Source organism: Lepisma saccharinum, chromosome 10 (assembly GCF_977018435.1).
Source record: "Lepisma saccharinum chromosome 10, izLepSacc3.1, whole genome shotgun sequence".
NCBI classification, from domain to species: Eukaryota; Metazoa; Arthropoda; class Insecta; order Zygentoma; family Lepismatidae; genus Lepisma; species Lepisma saccharinum.
The window spans coordinates 81,521,016-81,540,298 of NC_139238.1; the positions used below are offsets into that span (position 1 = coordinate 81,521,016).

The 19,283-nt window shown below is 37.7% G+C and overlaps 1 protein-coding gene across 1 annotated transcript in view; it reads left to right on the forward strand.

Annotated features, from left to right (window-relative positions):
• The first annotated feature begins 415 nt into the window (after positions 1 to 415).
• LOC145994404 (ATP-binding cassette sub-family C member 4-like) overlaps positions 416 to 19,283 on the forward strand; it is a 143,919-nt gene continuing 125,051 nt past the window's right edge. Inside the window, exons 1-3 of the mRNA XM_083130526.1 lie at positions 416 to 862; positions 11,228 to 11,341; positions 13,689 to 13,829. Coding sequence (XP_082986652.1) covers positions 780 to 862; positions 11,228 to 11,341; positions 13,689 to 13,829 — 338 coding nt within the window. The 5' untranslated portion in view covers positions 416 to 779. The remainder of the gene's footprint in view (positions 863 to 11,227; positions 11,342 to 13,688; positions 13,830 to 19,283) is intronic.

The following is a 19,283-nucleotide window of genomic DNA, read 5'->3' on the forward strand; positions in this document are numbered from 1 at the left end:
TTTGCTATTCCTACTTGTTTCTGCTCCTTTAAGTTTATTGTACGTTGCCTTTATGCATCATTGGATAAATAGTAAGGATGAGGATTAACCTGGGACGTCTGGTCAGGAAGTGAGGAAATATATATTCTTTATTCAATCGAATAACGAATTTAATGGAATACTTTGCTACGTACTACTACTGCTTCCACCACCACCACTAATAATGCTGCTACTACCACTACTATTAATTATTATTATTATTATATAATTTGCTTAGGTGGAGGGAAAAAATGGTCCAAAAAGGGAAATTTTGCCCCTTGGAAAGGGAAATTGTGTCCTCATATTGTGGCAACACTGTGGGGAACATATGATATGATGTGTGCACTAAGCGCAAGATTCAAAAATGTATTCCTTGCAAAAATGTGACAAATGGATGGTAATTGTAGGCTACGAAGCTGGAGGTTTTTCATAACAAGTACTATTTGATACTAAAAAATGCAGTGTCTAACTTTATTTCTGTACGTAAATTAGGTAGCTCAACTTATGCACCTGAAAAAAGATATTTACACTTTCATTCAGAAAAATCTGGATTATCATGATCTTTGATCTGAAAGACAATTTCATTATGATTACTCAAACATAAAGTGTGATACACATAACTTTAGTGATAGCTATGTTGGATATTGTGTCAGTGTTCTAGTAACGTAATAACGACACATGGCAGCATATTCTTTTGCTTTAAATTTATACCAGGAGCTGATTGAATAAATTTATTGTCTGGGACTGAATGTGTGAATAGAATGGATGATCGTGGAGGATATGAACGGCCTATCAAACCCCATCCAAAACAAAATGCAGGATGCTTATCTCGAATTCTAATGTGGTATGTATAATTTTTCAGTAATTTAGAATTGTAAATCTATTGTAATTAATGTTTTCTGTGGTGTTACACAAACATTTCATGTCAACTTCCACATGAGTATTTTGCGGACATGTCAATAATTGTTTTTGGAGAGATTCAGTGACCAAGTACATATTCGAAAATTACATTCGTTGGCACAGAAAGTTCCGAAATACTACTCGTGTTCCATGCATACACATCAGAGTAATAAAATCGAGAAATGAGTAAACCATCAAATCTAAAAGGCCTATGCCTAACCTAACAAAGGAAGGAGCGGATTACTAACAAATTTAAACGTTTCTAAAAAGGTGTGTCCATCGCCAATCTTATATCTATAATACTCTAAAACTGTATACACTCTATATATACTTCTGAATTCATTCAAGTTTTATTGTATTAAGTGGGAAATTTTATGATAAGCATGCGAAACATTGATGGACATAAGAATAACGGTGTACTAGCTCCTAAAAAAAAAAGAATTCAATACCATATTTCAAATATGTCATAAACTCACGTATATAGGCCTATGCGAGTATATGACAAGACAAGAATAAGGCATGTGATGATGGAGCACTACATGTTAAGAATTAATCCCTTGCTTTAGGTTACATGTAGTAGGTAAAAGGTGCTAACAATTTTTTTTCGGAGCGAATTTACAATATAGAGAAAGTCTCCAATTTCGTTAATTTTCGGTATACTAACTAATTTTGGCCTCCTAATCATGAGTCTGTTGTAAAAAAACCGGGGGTCACGTCTGGAAATTGTACAAAAATTGTTCGTATAGTGCCAAAAACCATCCACGGGTAGCCCCACAAACCATTGACGTTAGCCCCAAAAACCATCCATGGGTAGCCCCACAAACCATCCACGGGTAGCCTCACAAACCATTGACGTTAGCCACAAAAACCATCCACGGGTAGCCCCACGAACCATTCACACAAGGTTAGGTTAGGCCTGTTAGGTTAGGTTCCATTAGCACTCATTTCACCCCTAAATTCATCGAAAAAATAGGGATCGTACTAGAATTGAACATCATAAATCATTTTCTTGTAAAACAACGGCATGGTTGGACACAATGACAGGAGATTACACTTTTGTTCGTAAAACTACGCATATACACCTATATATATAAAAAAATTCAATCGGCTTTTTTTCAAATTTTCGGACGTGACACCTGTTTTTTTTCAACAGATTCGTGATTACGAGGTCAAAATTAGTTAGTATACCGAAAATTAACAAAATTGGAGACTTTCTCTATATTGTAAATTCGCTCTGAAAAAAAATTGTTAGCACCTTTTACCTAGCACATGTAACCTAAAGCAAGGGATTAATTCTTAACATGTAGTGCTCCATCATCACATGCCTTATTCTTGTCTTGTCATATACTCGCATAGGCCTATATACGTGAGTTTATGACATATTTGAAATATGGTATTGAATTCTTTTAAGTGTGCTTTTCAAATGTGCTGTTAAGTACAAAAACAGGAGCAGAACTATTTTTCACAGAGATTTAGTTGTTTTTTTTGGGGGGGGGGGTTGCCTGTGCTCTCATGGGAAGTGGGAAGTTAAATTTAGCTAGCCTACCTACAAACAAGTGCAATTTGAAGAAGAGAAAAAGTCAACTTTGCTCAAAAATGTTTCCTTTGGTGAGTCACCTTGGCCTGCATAATCAAACCTAGAAAGTTAACACATCTGGCAGACTACCCATGAGGAAGGGGGGTGCATTTTCTTGTTTCACCCCCTTCCACTAAAATTTTCCACTCCCCATCCCGTCTACCTTCATTTGGATCGGATAGACCGACAGGGGAGTACTGGTGTCCTTTTACAAGCATTCCTTCAGTGTGTTTTTAACAGTTTTTTTTAAATTTTGCATCGTCTGGCAGACGAAACGTCATTCTCTATGTACACCAAAACTTCCACAACAACTTTGTGAGATTTTGCTATCATCCTGAATGTGGAAATGCAAAAAAACTAATACAGATGCTCAACAACAACAAGGAAGAAAAATTTGTGCATTCTGACCCTCAAGCAAGTGGAGAATGACCAGATCCTTTTGCTGCTGTTGCCCCAAAGCCATGTGTGATGGACACTAGTCAAATGGTTGTTTTGAGTGCACACAAGACTTATAAAAATGTAATTTTGCATTCCTGCCATGCTATTTATGTTTCAATTCTGAAGAAATCACTAGTCCAGCAGATGAATGGTTAGCTTTAACGTTTGACACAAGACACATTACCTTTCTAGGGTTAACAGTGCAGCACTGTAATGTAGGTATCACCATTCATGCTCATATCAAAATATAGATGATAAGGATTAAAAACAATTTAAATTTATCATGGAGTTCCAATGATGCAGTGTTGCTACATATTTCCCAAAGTCAGTTTCAGTATCAGGATTTTGTAAGTTATGTTGAATTTTAATAGCATGTAGGACCATTCTTTGAGAGAAAATTACTTGTGTTGGATTATTTGATTAAAAGGAAAAATAAAAATTACAGTTTGGGAGAGGGGGTAGGGGGATTTTGAAAATATTGGTTCCCATGTCCTGACTCCATAATTATTACTGGGCAGGAAAACAATTTGCTTCTTTGGGATAGATATGAGCCTACAAGTGAGCAACATTTCATAACACGTAGAATTACATGTTGCTTTTGTTTAGGTTTGCCAAATTATGTAAATCAATAATTAGGACATCTTTCTTAACCCATCAACAAAGCAATAGTAGTTGGACAGTTGCACTAATATCACATCCTCTCTTTATTGACAATTCTATGCTTCCAGACATGCTGGCTACCCACCCCTCCCATCCTTCTTTGCTGCCAAGTTGCAAAAGCATCAACAATAAACACTTGCTTTTCTTGTTACAAAACTCTATGACAATTCGAAAGCTGTATCGTCATTGTAGTATTAGCAATGAAGCTGACAATTCTGCCACCTTCCAAACGAGTGTAGGGAAGGAATGGAGATTGAAAGGAAAATAATTCTCAAGAATCACATTGATATATATATAAATGGTTCTAGCATGCGGAAAACACAAATAAACTGAAATATTTGATTCCAAAACATGACCCTTCTAAGTAAATACCTGCCATCTTGGAGTACTTTCACTGCTTTATACAGGGTGGGGCACGGGAACCGGACGAATTTGAAAAAGTCACTACAGAGTTAATTTTTGCTGGGAAAAAAAAATATTTACAGAAATATATAGTGAAGATCGTAGCATTTTATGTTATTCATGTGCGGAAAATTCCATCGGACAAATGGTGTCCATTTTCGCGGATGCAACTTTGAAGGCAATCATGGAAATTTCTGCAGCATGTCTCTGTCGATTTGGTTGATGGTCTCACGAATAGCCTCCTTCAACTGATCTAGTGTGCGTGGCCTACTCTCGTAGACGTGTTATAACCGATTAATGTAAGACTTTTCCTCCGGAATGAATGAGGATAGGGGAATACTTCACTCCTCTCTTAAGTAATAGACTGTTCTGGACTTTTGGCGGACAAAGAGTGCAGTCGGCTGTTAGATGTTATGACGTCGCGTCTTTGCGGTTCGTGTTCGCGCACTCGTTGCTGGCAAGACTTGGACAATTTGCAGTGACACGAGCAGTTGACATTATTTATATTTCGTTATGTTGAAACGCTGAATTGAATAGTGAGTTCGATCCCAAAAAGGAACTTGAACGGTGAACTTGCAGCCTGGAAGAAGGGAAGAGTTGCATCGTAACCGGATCGGATCGTCGAGAGGTGGCTTCTACAGACTGAAGCAGAATGATCAGGAAGTGCATTTCAGAAATTAGGAAGATACGACAACAGTGGTTTTGTCAGTGATAAGTGAGCCTTGTTTAAGTGTCGAGAGCTCTCGAAAATATGGTTTATGGCTCATTAGCGTCGGTCAGTATAAGGTAACAAGTACAGCGCTGAACTACAAAAAAGCTAGCTAAAACCATGAGTAATATTTCCAATTGTGTTACATTTTTTTTTATTTTGTGTTCATTTTATGCAAGGGTTATACATTGAAACTTCACCGAGACAATCAGGGCATTCTTTGTATATCCCTGTATCTGGATTTTCCGGAGTAAACCAGGTGAAGGAGACTTAACAAGGGCCTCCTTGTGATTGTTTAAGTAAAAATAGAATTTGAGTAATAAAAACTTGTGAAATGTAATTTTCATCTTTTCTTCACTCATTTAATCAGGTTTTGTAAAAAACTGAAAAGTCCTGCTTGTATCTTGAACGAAAACAGGCAAACACATTTCAAAACCAAAATACTCTTTTTAATGTTATAGTGTGACTTCGGGTACCTGCATAAAAAAAATCACACATTAACAAGTCCGGGGATCGAGGGGGCCATGGGACATCACGAAATCTGGAAATGACGCGGTTCGAGAACAGAGTTCGAAGAGCAGTCATTGAGGCTGTGGCTATGTGAGCCGTGGCACCATCTTGCTGAAACCACACTGCTCGACGAGTAATCCTCCTCCTCTGTAATTCAGGTACCAAAAAGGTGTGTAACATCTGAAAGTAACGATCAGCGTTGTCCTCAAAAAAATAAGAACCGGTGATGCCAATCTTACCTACAGCGCACCACACGGTCATTTTTAAGCTTTGGAGGGGTTTCTGATGGAGTTGTCGTGGATTTTTCACAGCCCAGTAGCGACAGTTCTGTTTATTTACAGAACCATTTAGGTGGAAGTGAGCTTCATCACTCATCAACAACATCATGTCTTCATTCTCCTCATAACATGCAGGCATTCCACAACAAAACAAAATTGCTGGTAACTGCTAGTAACGGAACATTTGAATGTCTATCATAAAATGCTATGATCTTCACTATATATTTCTGTAAATATTTTTTTTCCCCAGCAAAAATTAACTTTGTAGTGACTTTTTCAAATTCGTCCGTTTCCCGTGCCCCACCATTTATTACTAAAGATCAGTTGTATGCACACTCAAATAGTTAAAGAACATGGCCAAAAGATCACACCATCAAACTTATCACTCCCAACTTAACCAAAATGTTGAAAATTTCTATCAGCACCAAATTTACAAACACTCCCAACGATAATTTCACTTCTCTTTCATAAGTTTTCAGTCCTTTGTGTTAGATTTACTTTATTTTATGATACATTTATGAAAGTAGCTGTTGTAGAATGTTGTGTTGGCTACTACTGTATATTCCCTTGCTTGAAGCAGTAACAGACTTACTTTCCTTCACCATTAAGGGTTCCCATAAAGAGCGGGTTTATGGAGCAGACTGCACCATCAAAAATTTTGGGGGAAATTTTTCCTTAACCCATTGTGGGTGGGGCACGTCCTCAGGGACCAGGTTTTTAAAATATGCCAAATTAATGGTCTAAGATGCCAAATCCTCAATTATTTTGTATAGGCTTTTCTTTCAACAATTGAGATCCCATAAAACTATATATATATTCTATATAATTATAAAAAGGTACTCTTCGTTAATCATGCATGGAACGGCATATCAGATTTTTAGTGAAAACTAGGTATGCCTATAGCTACGCATGGAGTCAGACAGCAAATTGCTTCAACGAACCCTCCCTAGCGGCTCAAATATCTTACTAACACTGAAAACAAAATCGTGGGGTAAATGATGAACGTTAGAAACTCGGCTAGACAGAGGGAGGGTGTTGACAAAACAATAATTGATAAATAACGACATTAAAATCACACACCCCTAACGAGAGACCTTGCGCGACCAACGCAGGGTTAAAAATAATATAAAATTCTACATTATATATTTTTCTAAAATATATATATGTATAAAATTACACCTTAGGTGCACCATATTTATTCCATTAGATGAAGAAAATGGACAGGGCTACCTAGACACAGGTTTGTGGATGCTCATTGCTTCCATCCAACTTTTTTTTGGGGGGGGGGGTGTTGGTGTGGGGGAGATATTTTATGAGTAAACAGTACAGCATTGGACACAAATTGAATTATGTTGAATTGATAATTAACCATTTCTGCTATAGAGATAGGCTGTCAAGGGAATTGTAAGGGGTAATATGTATTATCAGGAAAGGGGGGGGCAATATCCAACTCTTAACATGATATGATCCTCCCGAACCATATCAAAGATTCGGCCATATTTAATATTATTTTTAATTATTTTACTTTTTATATTCACTATAAAAACGTTATGAAAGATGAGATATTTAATAGTTGAACTAATGACCTAATTCTGTCATTCGAGAAGTTTAGGATTTGTTATTTGCAAGCTTCTTGAAAGCAAAATCTTTCATTGTTGACAATTAGTCAAAAATATAGAATCAAACTATTATGAAAGCCATAAGAGCTAAATTTCAGTTGGAGTTATTAGTAATATAAGCCTTATGGACATTGGAAAGAAGTTTTTAAGAATGTGACAACTTTATGGTAGAGAATATTATAGAAACTTTAAGGATCATAACTGTTGTTTTAGACATAGAAAAATGAACCTTATGGAACATACTGTTTAATCTTTAGAATATTGCCATTATACACAAATTAGTTCTGCATATCACAGCTGTAGCTAGGTTTATCTTTTGTGTCACGGGAGGCACTCTGCTTGACATGCGGGGGTATAAATACAGCTTCGGAACCTAATTCTGGGGCATTTTCATCACTGACTCCGATGGATTAACATCTTAAATACTCAGCTCCCTTTATGGGAGGGTTCAAGAACTCAGTCTTCGTTCCCAAATTAGCTTAGAGACATAGTTATTCTGTCGTATGGGTAGGTTCGCCCTGTGGACATGCTAACATGTCACCATACGAAAGAATAAGTTCATTTCAACTTTATTTTGAAGTTTTCTGAAATTTTAAATAAAATCTTAGCAAAATAATGTTAAATTTCGACTCAGAACTTACTGTTATTCTGACGCATGGTTAGGTTCGCCCTGCGGACATGCTAACATGTCACCATGCGTGACAATAAGTTAATTTACGATTGCTCACAACTTTGTGATAATTCAGTTTTATTTCTAAAAACATATACGTAATATATTTTCAATTTTTGCATAAAGCAACAGGACTTAATGTTATTCTGCCGTATGAGTAGGTTCGCCCTGTGGGCATGCTAACATGCCATCATACGTAAGAATAAGTTCAGATTATTTCATCTCCATGATTATTATTTATTGATCAGGTTATTCATTATTGATATCTGGCATGGTTAGGTTTCGCCCTGTGAACATCCTAACATGTTGCCATACCCAATATCAAGTCGATGTCTCTAATATTTTACGAATTATAGCAGTTTGTATTTCTGCTTATATCTTGAAGCCAGACCATAATGTCCAATTTATATTAAAATCGGAGTCAGTACTTAAAACCTTCGCTAGTCACGTCAAAGTTATGCTTCATTATGTCAAGGAGCGTTCATAAAGTTCCAAGCAAGTGCCTTGTCGTCTTTATATAACTAATCTGACAGCTTGATCCATATTATATAAATAAACTGCACAAGTTGCGCAGATTTAATTATAAGAAGGAAATCTGTTCTGTCCTTTATTTATGGAGATCTGTAACTAAGATGTACATTTATAAAAGTATCTTGAAAATAAACCATCTTCAGGAAAATAATTGCCCATAAAGAAGCCTACTGAAGACACAGACCTTTCTTCGGAAACAGATGTTATTCATTTATAAAATCTCCCTTTTCCATAGCCTATCAAATGATTTAGTACATAACAGTTGAAGCTTCATATCCCACGTATTTCTACTACTATACCCGTACCTGAGAGGGGTCAGAGTATCCCATTAGCCCACCGAGTTTTAGCCGAGGTGAAGAAACAGATGACATAGGATATTGAAAGGTGATTGAAGGAAATAGGAAGGTAAAGATGAGGATGGACGCTTTGTCTTCGTGATTTTTTTTAATGTAATAGCTGCGATTGTATGGTTATTCGAAGGCGATTTATGCTCGAGGACGCTGACGACAGAGGGTGGCCTAAAGGTTCGAGAGAGGAACCGCCACGAAGCCTAGTTCAGTATGAGAGCAGCCTAAAGTGTTGCGATGGATGTTTCCGCTCACTTTCTTCGTCTCCTTCGAAGTTTAGAGCTGGCGATCGAGCGCAGGTCTCTCCCCAGCCATGCAGCTAAGCAATGATGATTTGAAAAGGATGGTATTTGTTTTATTTTGATTTTGAGCGTTTTCCCTCATCAGTGGTTATGTTTTCCTTCCCAATTTTGCGTAACGCTATGTGTCGCTTTTCATAGTCATTCACCTGTTGATATGTGCTGATAGGAATATTGGCAGCCCTGAGAGAAGGACCCCCTGGAAATGAAGGGAGAGAATAGTGGTTCACACGGGATGGCACGGCAACCATCACAAACATATTAGGTCTTAATTTGACATGTGAAATCTAATAGGGGATTGATAATTGAATATCAGTGTTAAGTCTTAGATTATAACTCTAATTTTATTTAGGGGCATTCAATTTTCGGGGATATCTGACTTTTGTATTACTATTAGTCTTAGATTGTTGCGCAAATTCTGGTGTGGAGCCAAAAGAATGGATGAAAAATTTTCTTGCTCACTTTGCTCGCATTAATGGGTTGCAAAGTCAAGTTTTTGTCGTGTTGAGGAAATTGTGGAGAATTATACCATAGCTGTTTTAGAAAGACATAAACAGTATTATCGATACTGATTACTAATGTCATTTCTCAAAATATAACACTTAGTGTTGGTAATTGTTTAATTTAAAGCAGGTGCACCATTTTGATGATGTAGTTCTATTAGCAATATTATTTTATTATTGAATGGATTGATTTATTATACTTCATATTTCTGCCAGTTTGAACTAATTGCGAAGATGGGGATGAAGTATTAATAGATGAAGGGACAATCACAAACATATGGATGACACTAACACAAGTCCCATACTAGCCATGGGTCCAGATGCCAGAGCCTCTATAGTCTGCAAAATACAGTTCGGGGTGTACTACATGGAAGTGAGGTTAGCATTTGGGCTTACTACGTGGGTCATCCCTTACACCCCTATTGTATTATTAATTCATTGTATGCTGTAAAAGGTGTACTAAGTGTACTTCATGGTAACACCTTGTGCATTACTCAAACAAAACAATAAATAATAATGTCATATTCGCATTTCTAACTTCTTGCTGCAGGACAATTTTACTTTAGCAAGGGAAATTTGTACTTACGATAAAAGCCATGTAATTGTTGCTATAGATTACTAAAATAATTATATTTACCCTAAGCAGAGGGGGACAAGTTCTTTGAAGGAGGCAATTTATTATATTCTAGCCCCAATCTTAGGAATTTCTAGCTAGGGTTCTGTACATGTCTCATGTCAAAATATTTCACTTTCTGGAAGAGGTACAGACGGTCAAAGTTACCAGAAAAAATGAAATTGGATTGGATTGATTTGGTGTTTTAAGTCCACTTTATGCACAGTAAGGCTAATCGGGACTGGACCTACAGTTTAAAGTGGGATCCGAACCACTTGTACCTCCACCGGGTATCGAACCCGGGACCCCTTGATTACAAGGCGACAACGCAACCACTGCGCCATAAAAAAAAATAAAACTCTGGTCCCATTTGCAAAATTTGTACACATTAAAAATTTTTGTTTAGTTGAACAGGAATTCTGAGTAAAGGTAAAAAAAAGGTAAAGTGCTCCCCTGTGCTATGCACCATGCCATGAAGGTATATAGGGGGGGTTAGGGCACCACACTTTCTTGATCATGGTCGAAGGTGGGGTGGTGTGATCAGCACAACGTCCCTGGCCACCTTTACCCCCCAGAGTTTCCTCCAGGTACTGACTTTATATGTACGATGCTGGGCGGGCACCAGAGCCACCTTAACAGGTGGAAAAAATCCTGGTTGTCACTCGCTGGGGATCAAACCCGAGTCTCTCGCATGGTAGTCAGATGCCCTAACGACTGAGCTACCGTGGCTTCATAGAATTCTGAGTAACCTGTGTAAATAGCATAGGCATGTATGACTTGCATAAATACAGCAAGAGTTTGTTTGCAGTAAACCTTCCATGAAGGACTTTGCTTACAGCTGCCTAGGTGAACCAGCAAACCAAACTGCTGATTCACAGTCATCGTTGACTGAGTAAGAGTCCTGGCCTTGGTGTGCACATCCCTTTGTGACCATTCCTTCATCAAATACATTTCATCGCCATAATCATGATTAGCCAAATTTGGCAGAAAATCATCGAAAATAAAATAAACCATGTCAGCACTGTTAATACCTGATATTCATTATAGTGCTATTCCAAATTGTATTTGAAAAACTAATTTGTACTAACTTTTGCTTCATTTTATTCTGTTGCAGTGGAATATTTAATTCTAGAGGTTGTATCATTGTTTTCCAGTTGGGTGATTCCAGTCTTCTGTAAGAAAGGGAAGAAACCTACTGATGGAGTAGAAGATCTACCAGATCCACTGCAAGAACATAAATCACAGGTGTTGGGAGACAAAGTTGAAAGGTAGGGGATAGGTTTAAGTATGATGTCTTTTTCTCTTTGCATGTGAATAGATGAAATGTGGAGACATGGAATAGGTGGTTGGCTGGTGTTTTTTTTTCCTAATTTAAGGCATGTCATACTTTCTGCCACCATTCTCCTCTCCAACATGTCTATAATACATAACAACTTGAATATCTTTTAAATGACCGTGATGTTATTACCAGACAGAAATTTTTAACCTCAACCTCATCTCTGGACTTAGATAGTTCTCATGAATCAAATTGTCGCACTCTTGGCATTTTCTGTGCCACTTAACACCCAGGAGGATGACATTATTTACACAATGGTGATAAAATCAGTAGATTAAAATGAGTTTTCACAGCCTTTTTGGAATTCACAGGCTTTTTGGAGCTTTTTGATAATCATGAACCCTTTTCATACATCACTGCCTCCCACTTTTTTTTTTTATAATAATAAATAAATGCCATACGATAGAAGAACAAACTTTGATTTTTGTATCCAAATATGTGGGAGTTTCCATGTTCAAGAAACTATGTTGCCACAAGCTCAATCGTAAATGACAACCTGCTGTCAACAAGCACCCTCCACTCACAGTTCAGGGAGAGACAGAATCTGAGAGCTGTTAGGTTTCATTGCACCTGGACCTTGTTGTGGATGCCTTTGCTATTTTTCAAAAACATTTGCTGTCAAGCATAAGTTTGGCAATGTGGAATACCACAAGAATTTCCCCTCACCAACTGGACAAAGCCAATTAGTTCATGGACACTCCCAGCCTTTTGATGGAAGAGACAAGAATAGAATTTTAAATTTGTTCTCTGGCTTTGGCTAGTTTGACCATTTTTTTCAGGGCACAACAAGGACACTTCACTTTATATGAAAAGATTCTCTCGGGCTATCGACCAGGTGAGTTGTGGAAACAATTCCAAGCTTTCGAGAGCTAGCGTAACTCTCATCTTCAGGGTAGAAGTGCAGTCCTGAGTATCAACCTGATGTATATACATTTGTGGAGGGGGGTTGCTGGTGAAGATGGTGGACCAATCAGGTATCGTGTCTGCTACGTCTGCTGGTCAACTATCACTTGCCAAGCTGGGTCCAGTTCGAGCCCCATGTCGTGATTGAGTTTCTCCTTTTCCCCATGAAAAGCTATTGCTTCTTTTATGTTGCGGTCCCAGTAGTTTAAACATTTGGCTATAATTTCTGTGTTGCTGAAATCTGGTCTATGGCCCTCGGTGATTGGATGTTCTGCTAGCCCCGACTTTTCCGGATGGAAATTCCTGATGTAGCTTTGGTGTTCTTTGCAGTGCTGCTCTATTGTCCTGCCCATCTGTCCAATGTACGCTTTACAGCATTTACCGCATGATTAGAGTTGCAATGATTTGTAATGTGTGGAGCGTCAGACAGTGAACACTGTGAGAGAAGGTGATGAACACAGAGAATGCCTCGTATCAGACAGCTTTACCAGCACTTGACGGAGTTCAAAAGGGCCGTATTGGGAGTCTGTATGAGGCTGATTGGTTGAATCATGAACTTGCTAGGCATCTCGAGCATTCAGATGTCACAGTGGCCAGATTTTGATACCAATGGATACGTGAGGGCACCTACAGACGTAGTGAAGGTTCGGGTCGACCAAGACTGGCTGCACCAAGGGAGGATCACAGTATTGTGCACCAAGTATTTTGCAACCCCATCACATCTGCGTCTGCTATCCGGAAAATCAGCAAAACTGGGATGTCTGGTCACCAGAAAATATTTACAAAGAACTTTTTCAACTGGGAAAGTCAACCTTAGGCCTTTGTACAAAATTCCTTGTACAAAAAATTTCAATGATTCACTGTTATAAATGTTTTGATGTAATGTGTGTTTGTTCTGGCATAACTCTCGAACGCCTGGAGCAATTTCAACCAAACTTGGTACACATATCACTTGCAACATGGAAAGAAATACTGTGGGGATAAGACACCCCTGGCACCCCTAGAGGTGTGGGTGCGGTGGGGTGACATGTAAAAATAATCGAAAACGACCGACATTAGTGTGGAAGCCGTAGTGACACTCCCAATGCCGATTGACTCCAAGTTCATTTTACACTATAGTTAGAATTCATTATTTTCCTGTCTAATAGAAGATTGGGATAATTAAATACCCATGCAACACCAGGCAATCAACTAGTTAATAATAATTTTCCCTTTCTTGTAGATTGTAATTTGTAAAGGCAGTGCTTTATGTTTCATTTAATTAACTTATATCACCCTTTAGATAAAGTATGTTTTTGTAATTGCCGATATGATTATAATATTACAAACATAATATTTTTAATTACGTCTTTTTTGTTTTTCATGTGTATTTCTAGAAAAATATATCAGTCTGTAAGGAAGTCTGCCAAGAAAAAGAGAAAGAAGCCATCGAGTTTAGTAAGAATACTTTGGAGGTGTTTTGGCCTAGAGTACATGATGTATGGCTTTTTGTTAGTGTTGGAAGAGCTGTGTTTCAGGTATGATGTGTATTAAAGTATTTGTACACGTATTAAATACAAAATATTTCATTCAAATTTTTTTCATTTCATTTAGTTTCCAAGGTTTGTCTTGCTATCTGATGTTAATTTATAAAAGAAGAAATGCAAAATTGGACAAAGTTTAAAAACACAGTTATAGGTGAATGTACAGGGGATGGACAAAAATATGGAATCACCACGACATTGGAACGGGTGATATCGATGCAATTTTTCCACTTGAAATTGGACGCGGTGCAACATTCTTTTGTTTTGTGCCGTGAAATAGGACCCTATCAGACTGGTAGGAGTCGATAGTTGCACTGTAGATAGCGTGCAGTGCAGTTGATACTCAATCATGTCTGAGCTGACAGTGTTTCAAAGAGGGCAAATTGTTCGTGCCCACCTGCCCACCTGTTACCAAAGTAGCAATGTTATTTGGCCTATTGAGAGGAACTCTATCCAAGACCATGATGACATAAAAGTGTGACATCAGATAAACACCTGCGTGGATGAAAATGTACACTGAGTGACCGAGACAGACGGACACTGAGAAGGATTGTGACTATGTTTTGCATGATGAATGGTGCAGATCCCATTATCCACCATCCAGGACTTGTATTTGTCCATTCCTCGGAGACTGCAGGCCATTTTGGAAGCTAAATGCGGCCCTGCACGTTATTAGCTACAGCATTCCAGCTTTTCTTCGCAAGTGTATCTATATTTTTGTCTATCCCCTGTATATTTGTATAGAGAGTCTGTTACTGTTAGTATAAATATTGTTTTTAAATGTAATTTGTAATGTACAGTTTCTTTTGTAAACATAAAATACCAATGTGTATCATTTTGTCATGCACATAGTTTAAAGCGGGCCATTCATTTACAAAGAAAAGACAGGTAAATGCTCCAAGCCGATTGGTGAGACCCTGCGATTGCCAAAAGCTGGAGTCAAATGGTTGCACACTTGCAGCTGAAAAATCAACACCGCTTATTTTTCGTTGCACTTTCTTTGCTTCGACCGTCCATTGCATTCGTGGCTTAATGACACCATATACAGTAAAACTTCTCCTAACACAGGGACCTGTAACGTAACGCAATTCATTGGTATTTGTCACCGTTCCGCGTTATTTCCGTACCGGGTACCGCGTACCGGCCCAAGTGCTGTGGACCGTTCCAAGGAAAATACCAGAACCTCTTGGTAAGGCGAACAGTAACGCTTCTGCTATACCGTTCCGTTCCTACCCGAGAGTGCTTCGGGGACGACAGCTTTGGGTACACAGAGTGGAACGTTAAAATACCCGTACCAGAAAGCATGGAACTTGTTCCTTATCTGAATGCCGGTTCCGTTACGGTACGTACCTCTCCTTAGAATCATACCGGTACAAATTCATGATGGGTATATCTGAACTTTAGGATCGGGTACAATTGTAACAAAACCTATTTTCAGCAAATCAAATGGGTATTGAATGGATCAGAAAATATATGTCACGTAACTCTTCATTTTAAAACTTTCATTGTTGAATTCTTGAAAAATCAATAAGAACTAATATTAATTGAGGTTGTAGGCAATAAAATATAAATTGTATATATATAAATAAATATGGAATCGTGAGATTTGTTATTAATAATGTTACTTTTATATAACCAATACACGTAATATTGGGTGCAAGGTGAACATATTTAAAAAAAAATATTTTCAAGCAAGATATTGAAAGTTCGACATGATGATAGTTTATATAATTTGGTTTTGGTTTGAGTTGGTGTTTTAAGTCCACTTTATGCACAGTAAGGCTAAGTTTATGTAATTAGAATATTACCAACTAATAATACATGTGGAAAAAAGGGAAAGTTAATGTACGCCATATTGAGTAATGTTACCATCTAAGTTACAGATCTGAAATTCGGGTTGACCTGGCATTGCCAATCAAAATTATTTTGGTAAAACTGGAAATTAGACGCCATATTGAAAAAAGTCACTTCTTAAGATAGAGAAGTGAAATTCGGTTTGGTGGTAGATCTTGCTAATTAGTGCATGTTAAATCAACATAATTGTTGAAAACCGGAAGTTGATGGACGCCATATTGAAAAATGTTACTTCTTAAGATATAGAAGTGAAATTCGGTTTGACGGTAGCTTATGTGAATTAAAGCATGGAAAATTGACATGATTATGGAAAACCGGAAGTTCATGGACGCCATATTGAAAAACGTTACTTCTTAAGATAGAGAAGAGAAATTCGATTTGGTGGTAGATATTGCTAATTAGTGCATGTTAAATCAACATGATTGTGGAAAACCGGAAGTTGATGGACGCCATATTGAAATATGTTACTTCTTAAGAAAGAGACGTGATATTCGGTTTGACGGTAGCATATGCTAATTCGTGTATGGCAAATCAACATGATTGTGGAAAACCGGAAGTTGGTGGACGCCATATTGAAAAATGTTACTTCTTATGATAGAGAAGTGAAATTCGGTTTGGTGGTAGATCTTGCTAATTAGTGCATGTTAAATCAACATGATTGTGGAAAACCGGAAGTTGATGGACGCCATATTGAAAAACGTTACTTCTTAAGATAGAGAAGAGAAATTCGATTTGGAGGTAGCATATGTTAATTCGTGTATGGCAAATCAACATGATTGTGGAAAACCGGAAGTTGGTGGACGCCATATTGAAAAATGTTACTTCTTAAGATAGAGAAGTGAAATTCGGCTTGAAGGTAGCTTATGGGAATTAGAGCATGGCAAATCAACGTGATTCCGGAAAACCTGAAGTCGATGGACGCCATATTGAAAAATGTTACTTCTTAAGATAGAGAAGTGAAATTCGGTTTGACGGTAGCTTATGTGAATTAGAGCATGGCAAATTGACATGATTGTGGACAACCGGAAGTTCATGGACGCCATATTGAAAAATATTACTTCTTAAGATAGAGAAGTGAAATTCGATTTGGTGGTAGATCTTGCTAATTAGTGCATGTTAAATCAACATGATTGTGGAAAACCGGAAGTCGATGGACGCCATATTGAAAAATGTTACTTCTTAAGATAGAGAAGTGAAATTCGGCTTGAAGGTAGCTTATGGGAATTAGAGCATGGCAAATCAACGTGATTCCGGAAAACCGGAAGTTGGTGGACGCCATATTGAAAAATGTTACTTCTTAAGATAGAGAAGTAAAATTCGGCTTGAAGGTAGCTTATGGGAATTAGAGCATGGCAAATCAACATGATTGCGGAAAACCGGAAGTTGGTGGACGCCATATTGAAAAATGTTACTTCTTAAGATAGACAAGTGAAATTCGGCTTGAAGGTAGCTTATGGGAATTAGAGCATGGCAAATCAACGTGATTCCGGAAAACCTGAAGTCGATGGACGCCATATTGAAAAATGTTACTTCTTAAGATAGAGAAGTGAAATTCGGTTTGACGGTAGCTTATGTGAATTAGAGCATGGCAAATTGACATGATTGTGGACAACCGGAAGTTCATGGACGCCATATTGAAAAATATTACTTCTTAAGATAGAGAAGTGAAATTCGATTTGGTGGTAGATCTTGCTAATTAGTGCATGTTAAATCAACATGATTGTGGAAAACCGGAAGTCGATGGACGCCATATTGAAAAATGTTACTTCTTAAGATAGAGAAGTGAAATTCGGCTTGAAGGTAGCTTATGGGAATTAGAGCATGGCAAATCAACGTGATTCCGGAAAACCGGAAGTTGGTGGACGCCATATTGAAAAATGTTACTTCTTAAGATAGAGAAGTAAAATTCGGCTTGAAGGTAGCTTATGGGAATTAGAGCATGGCAAATCAACATGATTGCGGAAAACCGGAAGTTGGTGGACGCCATATTGAAAAATGTTACTTCTTAAGATAGACAAGTGAAATTCGGCTTGAAGGTAGCTTATGGCAATTAGAGCATGGCAAATCAACATGATTGTGGAAAACCGGAAGTTGATGGACGCCATATTGAAAAATGTTACTTCTTAAGATAGAGAAGTGAAATTTGGCTTGAGGGTAGATCTTGCTAATTAGTGCATGTTAAATCAACATGATTGTGGAAAACAGGAATTTGGTGGACGCCATATTGAAAAACGTTACTTCTTAAGACAGAGGAGTGAAATTTGGTTTGATGGTAGCTTATGGGAATTAGAGCATGACAAATGAACATGATTCTGGAAATCCTGAGTTTGGAATTCATATTTAATTTTTAATAAATAAAAACTGAATCGACACTCAAATGTATTTCTTTTTCAACATGGCGTCTATCAACTTCCAGTTTTACAGACAGCATATGCATTGTCCATGTTCGAATTAGTAAGCGCAATAATCTAATCGAATTTCACTTCATCTTAATAAATTGCATTTTTCATCATGCCGTCCATCGACTTTCGGTTTTATAATATCATATAAATTGACCATGTTCTAATTAACATAAGCAATCATCAAAGGAAAGAGGAATATTAAAGTAAATTTTTCCGTTAACGTCCGGTTTTCCCTAATCATGTTGATTTCCAATGCAGTAATATCCATAATATCATAAAACCGAATTTCACTCCTCTATCTTAAGAATTAACGTATTTCAATATGGCGTCCACCAACTTCCGGTTTTCCGGAATCACGTTGATTTGCCATGCTCTAATTCCCATAAGCTACCTTCAAGCCGAATTTTACTTCTCTATCTTAAGAAGTAACATTTTTCAATATGGCGTCCATCAACTTCCGGTTTTCCACAATCATGTTGATTTGCCATGCTCTAATTGCCATAAGCTACCTTCAAGCCGAATTTCACTTGTCTATCTTAAGAAGTAACATTTTTCAATATGGCGTCCACCAACTTCCGGTTTTCCGCAATCATGTTGATTTGCCATGCTCTAATTCCCATAAGCTACCTTCAAACCGAATTTCACTTCTCTATCTTAAGAAGTAACATTTTTCAATATGGCGTCCACCAACTTCCGGTTTTCCGGAATCACGTTGATTTGCCATGCTCTAATTCCCATAAGCTACCTTCAAGCCGAATTTCACTTCTCTATCTTAAGAAGTAACATTTTTCAATATGGCGTCCACCAACTTCCGGTTTTCCGGAATCACGTTGATTTGCCATGCTCTAATTGCCATAAGCTACCGTCAAACCGAATTTCACTTCTCTATCTTAAGAAGTAACATTTTTCAATATGGCGTCCATCAACTTCCGGTTTTCCACAATCATGTTGATTTGCCATGCTCTAATTCCCATAAGCTACCTTCAAACTGAATTTCACTTCTCTATCTTAAGAAGTAACATTTTTCAATATGGCGTCCACCAACTTCCGGTTTCGGAATCACGTTGATTTGCCATGCTCTAATTCCCATAAGCTACCTTCAAGCCGAATTTCACTTCTCTATCTTAAGAAGTAACATTTTTCAATATGGCGTCCACCAACTTCCGGTTTTCCGGAATCACGTTGAATTTCC